Here is an 18,491-nt window from a genome sequence, read left to right as displayed (position 1 = left end):
GTGACAGATGTCCCCATCTGGAACTAAAACAAGCTGCAAAACTTCATAATACATTCTTTACACTGACAGTCTTCTTCGTATACTACACATACAAATCCAAAAATCCACCTCTGTTCTGTGAGACATTTTTTTTTTTGGTGTGTGTGTGTGCGCGTGTGTGTCTGCTAGGTGTGACAGTGTTAGCGGTGGGTATAGACCAGGCAAATACCGAGGAGCTGCGCCGGGCAGTGACAGACGGCAATACCCAAAACATCCTGTACACTCGTGATGCATCACAGTTGGACACCGTATATACTGATCTGGCAGACTTGCTCTGTGGCATTGCCAGAATACCAGAGGTAAGAAGAAACCTGAAAAAAGCATGTTTTGTTTTATAATCAATAAAACGTTTTTTCAAGCTAGGCATGACATTCTGTATACAATTAAAATAGTAATGACCAAGACCAAAACAACACATTTTTCCTATCTTAATTCAGCAAATTGACAAACAAATGTAACATATGAACACAGGTTCCAACAAATGTTTTTCATGGTATTTTGTGACTTTTTTATGGAAATGGCATGTAATTACTTTAATAAAGACATATATAATACAAAAAACTCTCTCATCTCAGCCTAATGTTTCTGTCCTTGTTTCGTTAGGGTCCAGGTCCAGAGCAGTGTATCATTCATTGCCCTGAGGTGAGTTCTCTAACTATATTTTCATACTGTTGTGAAACCTTTGAACCTGTGTTAATAATAGTTTATTGGACAGACTGGCTTTGATGAACGTACTATAGATTTGATGACTGATATTATCTTGGCTCCTCCTCCTCCCTACTGTATGATTTCTAAGTTTAATCTTTCCAATTTCTTTTAGAGTGAGAAGGGAGATCGTGGAGAGAAGGTACAGTGCAGGAAGTTGCTAAATGTTTTACCACTTTCCTTGTAGCATGTATTTTCAGCTTTTAAGGTGCCATTTGTTTTTGTTTGACTCCACAGGGTGAGAGAGGCAGAGATGGTGTAGATGGACAAAAGGGAGATCCTGTGAGTCCTTCATTAACAATGACCTATTAAAAGCAATGTACTGATTTTTCCAAATACTATTGATTGCACATACAGTACTAATGTTGTGGGTGTGTGTGTGGGTGTGTGTGGGTGGTAGGGTCGTGATGGTGTGCCTGGGAGGGAAGGCCCCAGAGGACCTGAAGGACGCCCAGGTCCACCAGGCCAAACTATCACTACTGACCCCCCATTCAGGGTGAAAGGAGAAAAGGGGGAGAGAGTGAGTACAGCTAAGCCCATACCAAAACTATACAAACTTCCCCAATCAGGACTGAATTAAGTTTGTTTCGTGTTTAGGGTTTTCCTGGCATTGATGGAAATCCAGGATTGCCGGGACGACCAGGTTCCCCTGGAAATGCAGGAGTCCCGGTGAGTAGAGGGACCAGAATCCCCCGGTGTTGAGAGCCACCGCCACTGTGTCCGGAGCTTAGTGCAGCCCAAAACAATTGTGATTTGTTTAACGAAATGCAAACAACCCAGAATGTTTTTTTTCTCCTATCCCAGAATGTATGTGTTCTGTATCCAGACCTTACTTCACAGCACTGTGGAGATAGCTCTGGCAATGTGAGACTAGCAGAGAGCCAACAAAATTTATGTTTTTGTGTCTGCAGGGTTCACAGGGCCTACCTGGTATCAGAGGAGATCCAGTAAGTAACTCTGACCTGCAGAGTTGTTTGGTGGATATTTGAATATGAAGTACAATGCTTCCTAAGTGTTTTTCTATTTTTCTAGGGTGAACCAGGTGTGACAGGGCTACAAGGGTCAAAGGGCAGTAAAGGTGAAAGGGTGAGCTAAGCGATCATTTCTAAGCTTTTTCCTAACCCACCTCAGAGACAGAGAACAAAATGATATGGGAAGTGGATTTGTGTGTTCATGGTGTTTTGCTGATGCTTCAGGGTGAACCAGGCTCAACAATTTCAGGAGGGGGTCTTCCAGGGAGGAAAGGAGAGGCAGGCATCCCGGGAATACCGGTAAGAAACAAACTGGAGTGACTTTGACCCCAATCCTAAATTTGCTGTATATGGCCATGTTTATCCTAAATCCCACAGTGGGCCTTACTCGCACAAACCCTGCACACTAACCAGTGTTTGTTTTGTGTACTAAGGGTACTCCTGGCCGGCCAGGCAGCGATGGGATGAAAGGTGCTGTTGGAGATTCAGGGACACCTGGTCAGGATGGTCGCCCAGGTTTACCAGGAACACCAGGAATCTCCACCAAGGTTAGCCTCCTCGCCTGCTTCTCCCCATTCCACTTGATTTAGAAAGTAAATTTAGTATACAGTACTATCAGCATTTAAAGAGTTTCTTTTGAAAATACACCTGTCTCAAAGCCAAAAAGTGGGCCGGTAACAGAGAGCGTTCCATCACTCCTTAACTGAGATCAAATTCACTCTACTAGACCTGTTCTGATGTTGTGCAAGTGATGAATCAAAACTCACAATCAAAACACAAGCTGTCTTTGAAACTGCCGTGAGCATCTTTCTGTCCTGATAAAGCTGGATTTACCGATGTTAGATCAGTTGCTGCTGTCATCCCTTTGGCCTTTTAGAGTGACATATGGACCAGCTGAGTAGGTAAACACGAGTATGCTGTGTTCAGTTTACTAATCTAATGATACATAATGGAAACTGAATTTTAAATTATTCACTGCCATTTGGGGCTAAATACATGAAAACTTGCTTTGGCACCCTAAATATTCAGGTTTTATGCTAAAGTTTTTCCAGACATTAGATTTACAAGAACCCATTTTACAGTCTCAAATAAATAGACAATTCTGTTGTTTTAAAAACATATTTTGTCTTTTTGTTATGTTAATGGTGTGATGTCCACTAGGCATCCACTGCACTCTAATCAGATTATTGTAGTAACAAATACAGTTTTGAAATCTTTGATACAGTTGCATCTCATTTAAAACTTGTCCTCAGTTTTCTTGAAGTCTTTTAGAGACTTTAATGAAAGAGACTTTAATTCTCAATGGAGTCTTAAGAGGAAACTGTAATTGTTAGACTAATGCACATGGTGGTAGCATTGAGCCACTTTGTTATTCCTTCAGTGGAGGCTCAATCATTTGCTATATGTGCCAGAAAAGCTGAGACTTTAGGGGTAGTTTTTGTTACACAATATCATTTTTAGTGTATAATTAAAATTTCAAAAGGCATATTTTCCTGTCATTTGAGAAAGAGGACTGCATACAGACTTATCTCTTTCTATAGTTTCCACTGCATCCAAAAATAAACAATTTTGATATTTAATAGTTGAGATGGATACTGATGGTATTTCTAGTACATATCTGTGAAGACAGATTATCTGGAAACTTGAATGAATCACAATTATTCTGAGTATTGATTGTCATTCCCAGCAAACAAGCATTACAGCTGTTTTTTAATTCCTCAGTAATGAAAGCAATGGTTTATGTGGATTAAAAATAATGACCAATTACTTAGGTCTAACTAAGAATAATTTAGTTTTACTCCTGGTACTGTGTTCTCATTGGCTTTCCTTTTTATTAATTTGCCTTGATGTTGAGATACTATATGGAGTAGCCGAGAGGCGAGGTTGCTTGTTTGTGTATCAACCTGTGAGTAAGCACGTCAACGTCTTGGGTTATCATAGAGAGACCTTTCTCAACAACAGTGTTCAGCATCTTCTCTCTCTGTCTCTCTCTTTCTTCAGGGAGACAAGGGCAGCCCAGGAGAACGGGTTAGTCACACCATCACCAGCTTGTCCTTTCACTGCAGAAATATCCCAAGAAGCATGCAAGCATAATGATTCTCAGCTCTTATCTCTCTTTGCCGACAGGGACCTCCAGGAGTCGGCAGCGGGGTGCCCGTGAAGGGCGAGAAGGGCTCCCCAGTAAGCACTGTCAATCACTGCCATTGTGCTGACATGTTTAGTTTGCAGATGAACTCAGTGTTCATGTGTGTGTGTGTGTGTGTGTGTGTGTGTGTGGGGGGGAATTTTACATTTACTAATTGCATTTTTATTATCAGGGTACTCCAGGGGCTCAGAGTCCTAGAGGGCTACCAGGACCACAGGGCATCAAAGGAGACAAGGTAGCTGCAGATTGATCTAGTTTATTGAGTGTTTGAGCATGTGGGGTGTTTATCCCAGAGTACTGTAATCACTTGTGGTTGTTTTTCAGGGCGATAGTGGTGATGGGGCGCCGGGACCCCCAGGCAGGCAGGGAGAGCCTGGGGACAGGGTAGGTCGAACACACAGCAATTTTAGATTATGTCACGATAATGAAACAATTTTTTGCACAATCTCAAAGTCTGCGACGCCTGCACAATCCTCGTTGCACCCATCGCAATTTCAGAACTTTTGATGTAAGTCTGGATCCAGATCTGTATCGTGTACTAACAGACAATCACACAAATCTTTGAAGAATACCTAAATCCTCTTCTAGAATTTGTAGAGAATGATTATTCTCCCAATTTCAAGTGAGACCAATGGCAATTATGTTGTGGTCTTTTGAATTCATCATGATGCTGTAGCGCCACCTATAGGCAGAATGCCATCATTTTGCAGGATCTCACAAAGTTGCTTTATGTCAAATAGGCTATATAACCATTTGTCAAACATTTACAGGAAAGTGCTGTGGAATAAAAAAAACACATTAATAACTTTTTCAGGGTTATGCACATTCTGTATGATATGTATTGCATTTGTTAAATATGGATAAAGTGGCAGAATGCATGTTATAGGATCTGTGGCCTATTTGGATAGATACATGTTAGACCAAGGAAAAAAGAATTATGCTTATTTTCCTCACAATTAAGGAGTTGTGAGCAAAGGTATAAAGTGCTTTTTAAATGCCCACATGGTGGTGCTTTCACAAGAAAAAACATTAAAGGCATACTATGTAACTTTTCTCTCTTCGGTCCCCCTACAGGTTGTCTCATTGTAACTACAGCTTGCGTGGCTATAGTTCCAATGAGACAACCTGTAGGGGGACCGAAGAGAGAAAAGTTACATAGTATGCCTTTAAGTTCTTTTGTAGGCCATGGCCCAACTATCCACCAACTTGCACTGAAACCTGTCTTGTCACTGAATGTCATTTTTGAGATGTCCTGCTTACTAACACAGAAACACTAAAATAAACAGGACTAAAACATAACCTTGATGGAAGTAATACATTTATGATCAAGCATTTTGCTCATGTCTTTCAGGGTCCCCGTGGGCCTCCAGGAGAAATTGGTGGAAAGGTAAGATAAAGATAAAAAAAAAAATCACTTCTTTTGTAAGTTGTTTATAGAGGAATGACCTCTGTCATTCTCTATTCTGATAGGGTGACCGAGGACAGCCAGGTGAGCCTGGATCACAGGGAGACAGGGTGAGTCACATGATGAAAGTACATCGTGTGTGTGTGTGTGTGTGTGTGTGTGTGTGTGTGTGTGTGGTCTAAATGACTATGGTCCATATTTACAGGTGTGGCACCAGGTTAAGTAGTACATTTTACCACAGGGAAGAGCACATGAAATTTCAACAAAATGAAATGGTCAAAATGCGATGATAATAATCTTGCTGAGCCAGGTTTGCATCTCTTCAAGCTCACATAGGTCTGAAAAGTTTAAGTAAATAAATGTGGGTGGAGACACAGCAGGCTGTTGCTTTACTTTACTTTACTTTAATCCAATAAAGAATATACTGCAGAGAACTTGTTTTACCTGAACTGAAAAGCAGCTGTAATGTTTTTTTTGGATGAGATGGATGTCTGTATGTACAAGATTATGTTCATAGCTGTGCACAATGAGTGGTAATGGCTGGTATATAAAAGGAATCCCTCGATTTTCCCGGCATAGTAGTTATTTGGAGAAGACCACATGCAAGTTGAGAAGCTCTAACAATCGCCAGCAACAAACCATTCCAAGTAACTATAGCACATTTACAGTGACACACATGATCATTTTATAAGTTACATACTGTACTGTATACACTAAGATCAGTCACCCAATCCTGTAAGATAGAATGGAATAGAAAGCTTGAATACAGAATACAATGAAATTAGGAACGCTACTCCTGATCAGTGCAAGAAAAGACACTGGAAAAACATCACAAAGACACAAACTACTTAAGCAAACAAGCATCCACGGCCGACACCACAGGTTTAAACATAATGAGTAAAATAAATAAATCCAATGTCATTTTGCATAGTAAGTCAGACAATCAAAGAAGAGAATCTTAGAATCTAGAACAAGACCTGTGGACAGACTCCAGTTACAACAGCCACATGTGTCTCTTTGCAGGGGGAGCGAGGACCAGCTGGTGAAACTGGGGAGAGAGTGAGTAGAGCAATGTTGGTTTAGTTTTTAATTTAAATGAATTCAACTGTTGACATCCTTTCAGTGGGATTGTGTGCTGATGTCTGAATAATGTTGTCTCGCAGGGGGACCCAGGGAAGCCGGGTCTCGCAGGAACACCAGGATTGAGAGTGAGTGAAAGACTGCCATGCAGTGTTGGCTAATGACATCAGTGTGTCTTATTGTTTCATATTTGCTGCATGGTCTGTTTATAAATGCATAGAGAGTGTCATGAATGAGTCTTGATTTGTCATCAGGGTTTACCAGGGCCCAGTGGAGCGTCAGGGGAAAAGGTGAGACTGATTCAATTAACTGCAATCATAAGAGAAGCAGCAGGTCAATAGGAACGTGATTCCAACACAGAACATTTCATAATCGGATCCAATGAATTTCCGAGCAAAGATGAAACAACAATTGCACCTGTCTGTTCCCAGGGAAACGAAGGTGCACGCGGGGAGCCCGGCAGAAGTGTGAGTTATCATCCTGACATATAATAATTTATCTGTCCTTTCATTTTGGACTTAATGTTTGTGTCAGTCTTTGTCTGTGATGACGAGTCCTTACTTTATTATTCAAATCATCCAGGCTCCTGGTTTGCCCGGGAAGAAAGGGGACCAGGTACGCTATCAAATTCTGTTCTTGTGAAACGTTTCATTTTAACATTTTAACAGAGCTCACTTTTCCTTCACTCCGATGGGTTTCCTCTCCTTTGCTGTTCTCCCACAGGGGGACCGAGGCCTGGCTGGTCCCGAGGGGGGGAAGGGAGACAAAGGAGAGACGGGACAGAAAGGAGAGAAAGTGAGCAACCAGGGGATGATGATGTCCTAGAAAATATGGAATTGTTTGTGTGTGCAGTGCTTACAGTCTGACATCTGTCTAAATGACGTTTTCTTCTTTATCATTTTTGCAAGGGGTCTTCAGGGTCGGGAGGGTCAGCTGTTGGACCTAAAGGAGAGCCAGGAGAGAGAGTAAGTTCACACTGGAGTCATCGTAACACATTTTTATCAGAACAACAAATGGCACAATGGCTCATAATGTTACAGCTGCTGTGATACAGTATATTCCAGACAATAGCATCACTTATTCATGAAACATTTCCTTGTGCCACCTGTCAGTGTAAGTCATGCCCCATAACTGCTGAAACTGAAAATCCATAAAACATGTGCTTTTCCCTCAGGGACTTGCTGGTGTCAATGGAAGGCCGGGTGCCAAGGTGAGAGGCCTGCTGTGTGTTTTATTTGGTATGTTTTTAGCCTTTCTCTTTATTTCTGTTTATTTTATTGTTAAACTCTTTTAACTGTTCTTTAGGGAGATCCTGGTGAACCAGGAGAGGGGGGGGAGAATGGGCGGCCAGGAACCCCAGGAAAGCCTGGTCCTCCTGGGAAAGAGGTGAGAGTGATGTATGCAATCTGTAAAAAGTAACACAATTCCCTCTTCAACAATAACTACTCCCCACACCTTTTTTCAATATCTTGTTGTTAGCATTCTCTATATACAGTAGGAAGTATGGCTGAGTGATAATTAAATGGCAGCTATTTATGATAGTTGACTAATCGTTATTGTTAGTTGCAGCCCGAGTGATCTAATCATTTTGTCACGTCTTTCTTTACCCAGTGAAGTAAGACACTACATTGTACTATTGTAAAAACCTAGTCAAGCAGTTATTGTTGTTGCATGTTGCTCTCAATGCCGTAATCCTAAATCAGTGCGCCTCTTAAGCTTTCTTCTGCTCCTTCCAACATGCATCTCTTTGTAATGATGCCATTTAGAGGTAAAAACAACACTGTGCATTGCATGAAATATTCTCACAAATGATTACGTATAATGTTTCTAACCCTCTACTCAGTCGATGTTGTAGATTTAGAAAATGTAACCCCATTAAGATTGCCTCCCATTTAAAATGAGGGAATTATTTATACTTGTGTTTTACAGGGGGAGAGAGGAGAGAAGGGTGACGAAGGCACACCTGTAAGTATGATCGCTTCCTCTTATTGATGCTAACATCGCAACGTCCACTCTCTACGTCCACAGAAGAGAAATCTATATCAAATCAATATTTGGTGTGACCGTGTACTGTGTGTGTTGTGTGTATATATATATATATATATATATACAGATTATTTATATAGTTTATTTATAAAGATTAGTGTGTACATGTCACTAATGTGATCACAAATGTCTCTTTTGTTTTAAACTTGCTTTTCATTAGGGGGAGTCTGGACTCCCAGGGAAGTCCGGAGAAAGAGGACTGAGGGTAGGGCGCGTGTCTTTGACACATTTTACGGTCAAGTTTTTAATCTAAAACTTTGAAACTATCATGGTACATCAGTGGAAGGTTTTAACGGGCTTTTTTATTGACCCCCATTAGGGACTGGCTGGTCAGCCAGGACGAGCAGGAGAGAAAGGAGACATAGGAGACCCAGGAGAGCCCGGACGAAATGTGAGGCGCACATTTATGTATCATCATACAGATAGCATTTTTAATAGGCTCTTGTTATTTTCCACTGAAACCCTGAGAGAAGAAACATCGAGGAAGGTCAGCTGCTTAGCATATTTATTGATCTGTGTTCGATCATAGGGCAGCCCTGGACCCGCGGGACTAAGAGGGGAGAAAGGAGAACTGGTTTGTTGTCTGCCTTATTTTTTACACAGTGCTTATATAACTTTATATCTATTGTTAGTGGGTTCACATATTTCACTCTTATCTTCAAGGGACCCCAGGGGCCTCCAGGACCACCAGGAAAAGTGGTGAGTGTGTCACACTGTACTGTAAAATGAAACATAATGATAATTAATAGGCAAACTAGAGTTCGGAACTACAGTCTGAAGCATCTTCTTACCATTGAAAGAACGTCTTACAACCCAATTCTGATACATGTTTGTTCCCTTTAACAGGCGGACGTCCAGGGCCAGCTGAGAGGAGAGAGAGGAGAGAAGGTATGTACTGTACCTGTAAAGAACTTCTGAGTTGAAATAAGTATCCCCCAAAATCCAGTCTTATTGGCAGTTATTACAGACACACTGTGGTAAACAAAGAACTTACTTCATTGTGATTTCCAGGGTGACGCTGGCGACCCAGGAGAACACGGTAGCAAAGGTCTGAAAGGAGAAGCGGGGACTCCCGGAGCCCCAGGCCTACGAGTGAGTTAGCCTCATTCTTGCAATTTGTAAATGCTTCTGCGAGCATCTGATAGCCACCGTAGAGTATATGCATCTTTATGCACGCTGACCCCTTTCCCTGTTGTTTAGTATGCAAGACTGATCCTTTGTGACTTGTTCTTTCCCTGCTGTCTTTAAAAGGGTCCTGAGGGACAACGGGGACCTGCAGGCACAAGAGTGAGTTTGCTTTCTGTCACTGCTTCTTCAATTCTCATAACTAGATATATGTAAATACTGCACCTGAATCATTTTCTTTCGTACACATTTACATAATTTTCACTTCTAATGTTTCCAGGGTGACACAGGGGAAAGAGGAGCGCCTGGAGAGAAGGTTTGAAATCAAACAGTGTGGCTGGTCCTCACAGTGTCACCTACTCAACTGACCCTTCTCATTTTATCAATATTGGAAAATAAATAAACTGGTCCTTCATTCCGCCGCATTCCCACGCAGTAGATTCCCAGTAGGATGTAGTGTAGTGTAGAGGGGCTGGCGGAAGGCTTTACGGCCAAAAGTTAAACTGAGTCACTTAAACTGTTCTTTTACTCTAGGTTTTAATGTACATGTGGTTTTCTAACCCTAAACATCTGTGTGATCAGGGAGAAAGGGGAACGTCCGGGTTAGATGGACGTCCTGGTCTGGATGGTAAACCAGGTGCTGCTGGACCACCGGGTCAGAGGGTACTTCAGTTCATGCCATCTTCTCCCTGAACTTTAAAACATGTTGTATGTAGAGCCTTACTTGGTGAAAAATGTGTAGCTGATACAATGTATTTGTTTCTTCTTTGTGTTACAGGGGGATCCTGGGAAACAGGGGGATCCTGGGAGAGATGTGAGTACAATTTGTTCCTGTGTGGTTGTTTTAAAAATGCCATGCCCTGATTTTTATTAGTTATAAGTAATCATATAAATAGAAATAAATGCTGATGTTTTTGTGTTATGTTCACTTCCTTAGTGAGATTTGTAGTTAGTTGTATTATCTATCTATGATTATTATCAATATGATATATATACCTTATTCTGTATCAAACCCATTTTCTGTAAAGAAGTCTGCCCCTGAATTGCAATCACTTATGTGCACGTTATATGTACGTGCTGCAGAGGGCACTGTGGAGGTGTTAAAATTCAGTCTTCTCTCCTGTCGCCAGTTGCATAAGCCGACTGTAGGAAGAGACATCTCCAGGGTACAGGAGACTATTATGTAATACTGACCATAATATTGATTCTGAAAGTCATCAACTGCTCAACCTACAGTTTAAGAAAAGGAGTTTTTTCCTATTTTTCCTATTCCTATTTCACGTGCCAGACACATGACAGCTGTATTCCTGCTGCTGTACATCCAAAGAAATTGCAGTTGCCATTTCTATCATGTCTGCCAAGTGTTACACTTTCAATCTACTAAATTATACATTTCAAACTCTCTTTTTAACTGCCCTTACATCCCCACAATACAGTGCAAAATGTGAGTGCAAATCAAATCTGTTTTATTTTAGCAGGCATTTATGCTGAATAAAAGTGAGATTAAACCATTCACTGTGTTGTGTGTTGATTTGATTTACCAGGGTTTAGCAGGACTTAGAGGGGAACAGGGCCCCCCAGGACCTGTTGGGCCTCCAGGCACTGCAGGGACACCTGTGAGTACACATACACACACATACACACACACACACACACACACACACACACACTTTTATTTTTGTATTTACGTGTCTCTCCACCAGTCTCATCCATTATTTTGTATCTTTACATCTCAGTCTCTTTTCGACCACATTTACTCAGTTGAGTAAATCCTTGTTACATTTCAGGGTAAAGCAGGTGAAGATGGCAAACCTGGTTCTCCTGGCAAAATGGTAACTTCAGCATCTTGAATGTACTGTAATACCCACTCTCCCTGACATACTGCAATATGACACGTTGCACATTTTATTAGTGACTTGACTGACAATTTTGATATTTATTGTGAACACTGACAGTCAGAATATGAATCTTGTTTAATGCAGCATGTCTCTCCATCATTCTCTAATATGGTAATGGCATCGACAATAAAGCAGTGAGGACATTTATTTCAGGCTCTGCTGCATAATGGCTGTCTTGGTCTTAAGTGAGTCTCTAAAGCAGTGGCACTGAATTATCTTAGTGCTCCTGCAGCAGACCGGCCATTATTCGGTTTGTTGTTTGTTTGAGGCTGTAACACATTTTGTTTTGACTTACAGGGTGAGGATGGTGTGCCAGGTGAAGATGGGAGAAAGGTTTGTAGCTGTTTGTCAGTTTATACGGTTATCTGGCACTCACAATCAAATATGACGATATTTTTGTCCCAATACCTCTATCGATATTGCGGCGATATTGTAGGGTTGACATTTGGTGCTTTAACAAAATATTCACACAAAAACATGTGTGATAAATAATCATCAATAATGTCTATGAGGTTAAAGGCAAATAATAGAACAGCTAGAACATTCAGGTAAGGACATCACGTTCCTGTAATAAAGACAACACCTTATGCCATATTACCATGTTAAGATATCCAAAATCTAAGACGATATCTAGTCTCTTATCACGATATCGATATAATATTGGTATAATTGCACAGCCCTATTTTGAAGTGTCTGCAGTGCTTTGAATACTACTGGACACACCTCATGTAAAAACACCAAACAAAACTGACTAAAAATGAAATCAAACAAAACTTTAGCTAGATAGGACGAGGGTCTTTTTAGAAAATTGTTTATGAAGATTGTGCTTATTATGTCTGTTTTTCATTGTCAATCTGACTCTGCTGTCTTTAATCTGCAGGGTGATAAAGGAGAACCAGGAGCAGCTGGAAGAGATGTCAGTTTTTCCAAATCTCCTTTATATCATTATCTCTTTTGTGTTTTGTTGTCAGTTTGTTTCTACGCTGTGCCCTGTCCTGTCCCAACCCCCCCTGCTTCCTGTATCGATCCTTGACTTTATTTTATTACACATCTGCTGTCCTCCCTTCTTGTCTGATCATCACTTTCCCACTCAAGTGTGTATTTATCAACTGTAGTTTGCTCTGCCATTGACATTACCATCACACTCTCACTCACTGCAGAATCAATAGGCTTCTCAGAAGCAGCTGTATAAATTCACTAGCCTCTAATGATCAAGCCTTTAAGAGGGAGCCACTTCTGAGAGGAATCCAGGGAGGCACCAAATGTCAGCGTGCTGTTTTCATGTGCAAATTCACATTAATTATCTCTAGAACATCAGTGAAGGGGTGGCAGCGGCCACCTGCTTTGATTTCATAGTTCAGCCTCTACTATAGTGCAAGTGAAGTCACCCTGTGTAGAGAGTCTCAGTTGTGCAATCGCATGTGTTTTCCAGGGCCGGGACGGGCAGAAAGGAGAAAGGGGCCTTGCTGGGTCTGTCGGACCTTCTGGCCCTGTGGGGCCTCCTGGAGTACCTGGCAGCATTGGTCCTCCCGGACAGGTGCAAATGATGTCGACACATTTGAAATATATAATGACTGGGAATGATAGTTTGTCATCTTTACTAATCAATACGCTGTCCCTGTTTCTCAGGTGGTGTATTTTAAAGGAGATGGAGCGGCACCGATCCCAGGCCCGCCGGGGCCTCCAGGAACCCCTGTGAGCATGCATGACTTTGCAGCATTGTTTTTAATTACATTAATTAGATGCATATTACAGTCACTACTTCTCCTGAAGCGTATTGTATTGTGCTATGAATGACATGGACTTCCACAGGCTAATGTGCATTAATGGAAGATAAGAATCATTATAAACATAAATAAAATCCTCTGCATGTAATTATGTTTTCATATGATTGTGTTTCTTTTTGCATACTATCATAGAAAAGGTCATTTTACAGAAACATCAGCTAGAAAGCTCGAGCTGATATTTAGCTCTTGTGTGATCATGTTGTGCCCAGCAGCATCGCTCTCCCACATGTAGTAGCAAACTGTTTTATCTATATCTGTCCTTGTGTCTGTCCCCCCACCACACACACACACACACACACACACACACACACACACACACACACACACACACACACACACACACACACACACACACACACACACACACACACACAGAGTCTTATCTGTTGATGTTTTTATCATTGTCCTTGCTCTGTCCTTCAGGGCGTACCTGGGATCCCTGGAGCTGTGGGAGCTAGAGTAAGTCGTAGATGTCTGTATATATCTCAGTCTGCTTTAGATTAGTAACTACTTAGCTGTTTCTTTGACCTTCGAACTTGTTTTGTTCCAGGGGGAAAGAGGTCCATCTGGCCTCAAAGGTGATGCTGTAAGTTAATCTTCCTTCCCTCTTGTATTGCAAGGGTGACGTGAGTGAGGTTTCACTTGTTTTGTGTTGACACCTTGATTTCCTGTTGTTGGCAGGGAGACCCGGGAGAGGACGGGGCACAGGGCAAACCTGGGACAGCAGTGGTAAGACGTCAGCACATCACCTGTCATGATTCAACTGGGACTTGTGGAATCATTTATTGTCAATATTGTTCATCTCTGTTGACTGGTGTTTGTGTGTTTCTCTTACCAGGATGTACAGAAGGCTCTGGCCAACTTTGGCATTCTGGTATGTGGACTGCCACACAATTAAGATTAGAAATGTAATGATTTTTGTTTGTTGAGCCTTTAAAGGTGTAGGTGTAGTCTTCAGTATTTTATGTCAATAAAGGGGATATATATATATATATATATATATATATATATATATATATGCAAAAGATACACCTTCACGTTGGATTTAAACATGAGCAGGTTTTAGCTTGACGTTCCTTCTGAGATCGAAATGTCTGTCTGTGTTGATGAAGAGTAACTTTTGATTGTTACTCTCTTCATCATTGCTTATTTCCAAAAGCCTTGCACCTTGTAATGTGCGTATAACTACTTTCCCACTCTAACCCTATACCTGAATGGTCCAGGTTAGTAGTCAGATATGTGTATTAGTCATATTTTAAATATCAAAATTAATTTGTGTTGTGGAGTTAATTGAAAATACATTTGGAAACTGTAGATTACCATAAGAACAGTAAGACCATTTTCATTCACATCATTTCTGTATCTATTATGGATATTTGGATGAATATTTTACCATAATGCCCTGGAACGTGCAAAGTGTTTTTATTTGTCCATTTGTTCTTGCAAGTGTCATCATGCCATTTACAGCCTCCAGATGTATGTGTATGTACATGTATGTACCTTGTCACTTAGTTTGACAATCATTTTTTTCAGTCAGTAAAAGTCGAGAAACGGAATTTTAATGGTCAAATATAGGATTGGATCTTGGTTTATTGGGCATTATAAAAATAGGACTGCAAGTAGTTAAAACACACAGCAGCATGTGGGGCTTGATTTCATAGACGTGACCAATGACAGACGAGAATTCTTAGATATATTCTTAGAATAACGTCACCCTGACAGTGTGGACAGTTTGCTAACCTCATTTAGTATTCCTTAGCAGATCTATCTTTATCCCTCAAAGTACAACCAGCTATTTCAGAGGGTTTGTGCAAATTGTAAAATGACCATTAGACCATTTTTGGACTCATGTGGAGCATGTGGAAATAGAAACTGGAGAATTGCTTGTAATCACAAGCAATTATCCAGCTAATGAGATACAATCTAATTGATTTTGGTCTCTAAAATATTTCACAGAAAGGCACCTGTGGCCAAAAGTTATGAAGCTCTTGTCAACCATTTCCCCTTGTCCTCCCTCCACACAGGTGTCTGATCTGAAGGTGCTTGTGGACAGGAAGGACATACCACTGACTCCTACAGTGCCAAAGGCGAAAGGTGAAAAAGGAGACGTGGGCGAACCTGGACCGAGAGGACCATCTGGTGCAGATGTAAGTATGACTAAGGGCATCTTGGAAGCTTACAGGAAAGATTAAAAAAAAACTTGATGAAGGCCAGCCGGAAGATCATAGCAAGTCCAGATGGTGCACTACACTTTGATGTTTATTAAAATGTCTAATCAACATAATTCAGTTTAAAAATTGGATTTGTTTATCTCTTTCCGTTTCCTGTTGTGCACCAGGGTGCCCGTGGTTTTCAAGGAGAGAGAGGAGCAAAAGGAGATCAAGGGGATCGAGGACCCGTGGGAGCAACTGGTCCTCCAGGTAGAGCCATTGTAGAGCGAGGGCCAGAGGGACCCCCAGGGCAACCTGGAGAGTCAGGCAAACCAGGAATACCAGGAGTTCCTGGGCGAGCTGGGGAACTGGGGGAGGCTGGAAGACCTGGAGATAAGGTGAGTTGAGGAGAGTTGGGTAAACAAATGAAGATTTTTCATGGACTGAACATGATTGCTAATATGATGTGTCTGTATTTCAGGGGGATAGAGGAATGAAAGGTGACAAAGGAGAAGCTGTAAGTGTTTATGTCACATTGACATTGTTTGTTTTGGTCCTTCGCATCAAGGTAGTGAGAAGAAATTCATGTTTTATGTAAACACTTCCACGCTGAACTTTGAATTTCTTCTGTTTTTCAGGGTACAATGGGGCAAACGGGCGCAGCCGGCCCACCAGGGCAAAAGGTAAACTCCTTCTTATCCTCGCTATTAAGCCAAATTTTGTCAATATAAGATACGCGGAACATAGAATGGAATTCATTAGCTTTGTGTGTGTGTGTGTGTGTGTGTGTGTGTGTGTGTGTGTGTGTGTACTGTAGGGAGCATCTGCTGACTCAGTACAGATTGGTCCGCCTGGGGTCAGAGGCCCTCCAGGAGTTGTGGGACAGAAGGGAGAGCCTGGTGCTGCAGGATCACCGGGACCTCAAGGAGAACGGGTAAGATTTGAACATAATACAAATAATACAATGTCATATTTTAATGCCATTCACTGTAACATGTTTCTATATGCAAATGAGCTACTTTTGATGTGTCTTACAGGGTTTTGCAGGATCTCGTGGTGATAAAGGAGACCGAGGACAGTCTGGAGAAAAAGGACGTGACGGCTCGCAGGTGAGCTGGCTCTCAGGTGTTATCTAGATTAGCACATTGTGATAATCACAGACTCCTAAAGTGATGGGAATCTGATTTTGATCTGAATGTTACTATACTCAAGACATGTTGAAAAACTATTTAAAAAAAAAAAAATGCTAAGAAGCAATCTGTGTTTTGTCATTTCAGGGAACACCAGGAGAACCAGGAAAACCTGGTCAGGATGGGAAACCGGTAAGTGTGAAGTACTGGTAACTGGAAGTTATACGCCTGAATGTGAATTTATTCAATGTGAAGGTGACAATATGTTTTTTTAATAGAGCATGATATAGTAATTACTTTCTTGGTTTAGAGACACTTTATAAGTAATTATTTAGTGTATATGTCTTTCAACAGACTTGGTAAGTGTGTTTTTTTTCTTATGAGAATAACTATATATAGTCAACCATATATAGTTAATAATGAATTAATTATATTCTTGCTTATTGCATATTTGTTTTTACTAATTTACAGTATTGTGATATGTAAATATAGGAGTATTAATACATATAAAAGACGAAATGCACCTGCTCAGCTTTTTTGAAATTAAACCAGCAAGATTCCAGTTAACATCAGAGGACACATTAAGGTTTCATCTTTCTCCTTACCGTAGTATTTACAGTGATCACTAAAAGCCCAGACACAAATTATGTGCTGTATGTCATGATTGTGTGGTCGGATGCAGGAATACATTTTAAGCAAGGAAAGGAGGGGTATATTAAGCACATCCTCACATTTTGTGTTTTCCTTCCCTCCATGTCGGAGCAGGGCCCAACAGGGCCCGCTGGTCCTCCAGGTCAACCAGTGAGTAAGCAGTAACCAGGCAAAGGGGCCTCCTCTTAGTCTTGATCTTCAGAGCAAACCACTGTTGGTTGGCTGATGGAGCTCTCTTTTTCCCCTCTTGGGCTGAGGCTTCATAGATCTTTAGACCGTAACCTTTTGCAGCTGTGCGGCTAACACCTCACTCTCTTACTTCCTCTCTCCTCATATTTGTCTTATCTCTGTCCATTTCCTTTTCTGTGTTGTTTGTCCCCCCCCCCCCCACCCTACTGTCATCCACCTTCCTCTGTCTTTCATCCTCTCCAGGGCTTGCCTGGGTTCCCAGGAGTTCTAGGCAGACCGGTAGGTTCTCTGCTGCTGGCTGGCATGCTTGAGCTCTGGAGGAGGGAGGGCTGGGAGAACCTGTCCCTGTGGTATCGGATCCAAGTGGGGATTGGACCAAAGCTTTAGAGCTACCAGTGGGCTTTAGTTTAGACAGGAAATAGCTTGAAAGATGTTTCCGCATTTAAAAACAGGAGACTAGAACAACCTATGATCAGGATCCACACATCGTCATGTACCTCCCAGGCAAATGTCACCATATAATCTGAACGCATTTGAAACATCCTTCTGGAAGCTGGGGCCTGGGATAAGAGTCAAACCTTGATCGGCTCCTCATAAAATATGAATCAAGACCACCCAAAAGCATCCGCATCAAACTCACAAGTTGACTTTTGAAGTTGGCTTTTAAACATGTTAAACGCTGCTGATTTGTTGGAGGAGATGAAAGGAAGTCAGCTGACTGAGCTGAAGCTCTCGCCAGGATGCAGTGTACAATAGCAGAGGGGAACGAAATTGGGTATTTGGTACTCCAAAAAGTACTGTGTTGTCTATTCGCTTGAGTGTGCTTATCGTGCATGCAGCTGTGCCTGCAGTCTGTTGTGTGCTTATCCCTCTCCCAGCACTGATTTTTCAGAGCTTACCATGTGTCTCTTTGCTGATCCTCTGTGTTTGTATTGTCCTACCTGTTGTCACTAGTCAGCCAGATGTTTTTGTATTTTGTATTTGTCAATCAGTGACAAGTCTGTGTATTATTTATGCAAATCCATGTTGTCCAATTATGAGTACATAAAGTAATATATTTATTTTTAAGAGCTACATTTTTATAAACCTATTTATGCATGGATATGTTGCTTAAAGGAATAGTTCGACATTTTTGAAAATACAGTTATTCGCTTTTCTTTCCGAGAGTT

The 18,491-nt window shown here is 41.3% G+C and overlaps 1 protein-coding gene across 5 annotated transcripts in view; it reads left to right on the top strand.

The window, feature by feature from the left end:
• Positions 1–18,491, top strand: part of col7a1 (collagen, type VII, alpha 1) — a 63,486-nt gene that overhangs the window by 21,635 nt on the left and 23,360 nt on the right. For 4 of the 5 annotated variants that reach the window (XM_036002283.1, XM_036002285.1, XM_036002286.1 and 1 more), the window contains exons 27-80: positions 169–338; positions 643–681; positions 860–886; positions 982–1,026; positions 1,145–1,264; positions 1,342–1,413; positions 1,656–1,691; positions 1,777–1,830; positions 1,941–2,015; positions 2,150–2,263; positions 3,717–3,743; positions 3,843–3,896; positions 4,034–4,096; positions 4,186–4,245; positions 5,213–5,248; positions 5,332–5,376; positions 6,290–6,325; positions 6,430–6,474; positions 6,601–6,636; positions 6,778–6,813; positions 6,929–6,961; positions 7,070–7,141; positions 7,255–7,311; positions 7,521–7,556; positions 7,652–7,732; positions 8,276–8,311; positions 8,553–8,597; positions 8,712–8,783; positions 8,922–8,966; positions 9,056–9,091; positions 9,239–9,280; positions 9,404–9,484; positions 9,644–9,679; positions 9,798–9,833; positions 10,100–10,180; positions 10,296–10,331; positions 11,062–11,133; positions 11,305–11,349; positions 11,713–11,748; positions 12,296–12,331; positions 12,848–12,952; positions 13,045–13,110; positions 13,626–13,661; positions 13,753–13,788; positions 13,884–13,931; positions 14,041–14,076; positions 15,227–15,349; positions 15,541–15,750; positions 15,834–15,869; positions 15,991–16,035; positions 16,170–16,286; positions 16,390–16,461; positions 16,630–16,674; positions 17,566–17,601. In XM_036002283.1, coding sequence (XP_035858176.1) covers positions 169–338; positions 643–681; positions 860–886; positions 982–1,026; positions 1,145–1,264; positions 1,342–1,413; positions 1,656–1,691; positions 1,777–1,830; positions 1,941–2,015; positions 2,150–2,263; positions 3,717–3,743; positions 3,843–3,896; positions 4,034–4,096; positions 4,186–4,245; positions 5,213–5,248; positions 5,332–5,376; positions 6,290–6,325; positions 6,430–6,474; positions 6,601–6,636; positions 6,778–6,813; positions 6,929–6,961; positions 7,070–7,141; positions 7,255–7,311; positions 7,521–7,556; positions 7,652–7,732; positions 8,276–8,311; positions 8,553–8,597; positions 8,712–8,783; positions 8,922–8,966; positions 9,056–9,091; positions 9,239–9,280; positions 9,404–9,484; positions 9,644–9,679; positions 9,798–9,833; positions 10,100–10,180; positions 10,296–10,331; positions 11,062–11,133; positions 11,305–11,349; positions 11,713–11,748; positions 12,296–12,331; positions 12,848–12,952; positions 13,045–13,110; positions 13,626–13,661; positions 13,753–13,788; positions 13,884–13,931; positions 14,041–14,076; positions 15,227–15,349; positions 15,541–15,750; positions 15,834–15,869; positions 15,991–16,035; positions 16,170–16,286; positions 16,390–16,461; positions 16,630–16,674; positions 17,566–17,601 — 3,215 coding nt within the window. Of the gene's footprint in view, positions 1–168; positions 339–642; positions 682–859; positions 887–981; positions 1,027–1,144; positions 1,265–1,341; positions 1,414–1,655; positions 1,692–1,776; positions 1,831–1,940; positions 2,016–2,149; positions 2,264–3,716; positions 3,744–3,842; positions 3,897–4,033; positions 4,097–4,185; positions 4,246–5,212; positions 5,249–5,331; positions 5,377–6,289; positions 6,326–6,429; positions 6,475–6,600; positions 6,637–6,777; positions 6,814–6,928; positions 6,962–7,069; positions 7,142–7,254; positions 7,312–7,520; positions 7,557–7,651; positions 7,733–8,275; positions 8,312–8,552; positions 8,598–8,711; positions 8,784–8,921; positions 8,967–9,055; positions 9,092–9,238; positions 9,281–9,403; positions 9,485–9,643; positions 9,680–9,797; positions 9,834–10,099; positions 10,181–10,295; positions 10,332–11,061; positions 11,134–11,304; positions 11,350–11,712; positions 11,749–12,295; positions 12,332–12,847; positions 12,953–13,044; positions 13,111–13,625; positions 13,662–13,752; positions 13,789–13,883; positions 13,932–14,040; positions 14,077–15,226; positions 15,350–15,540; positions 15,751–15,833; positions 15,870–15,990; positions 16,036–16,169; positions 16,287–16,389; positions 16,462–16,629; positions 16,675–17,247; positions 17,284–17,565; positions 17,602–18,491 lie in introns of all 5 variants that reach the window. The other variant, XM_036002284.1, reaches the window with a different exon arrangement.

This window comes from Sander lucioperca, chromosome 6 (assembly GCF_008315115.2).
Source record: "Sander lucioperca isolate FBNREF2018 chromosome 6, SLUC_FBN_1.2, whole genome shotgun sequence".
In the NCBI taxonomy this organism is placed as follows: Eukaryota; Metazoa; Chordata; class Actinopteri; order Perciformes; family Percidae; genus Sander; species Sander lucioperca.
Note: the sequence above shows the minus strand (reverse complement) of the source record. Positions and strands in the feature narration are given on the sequence as shown.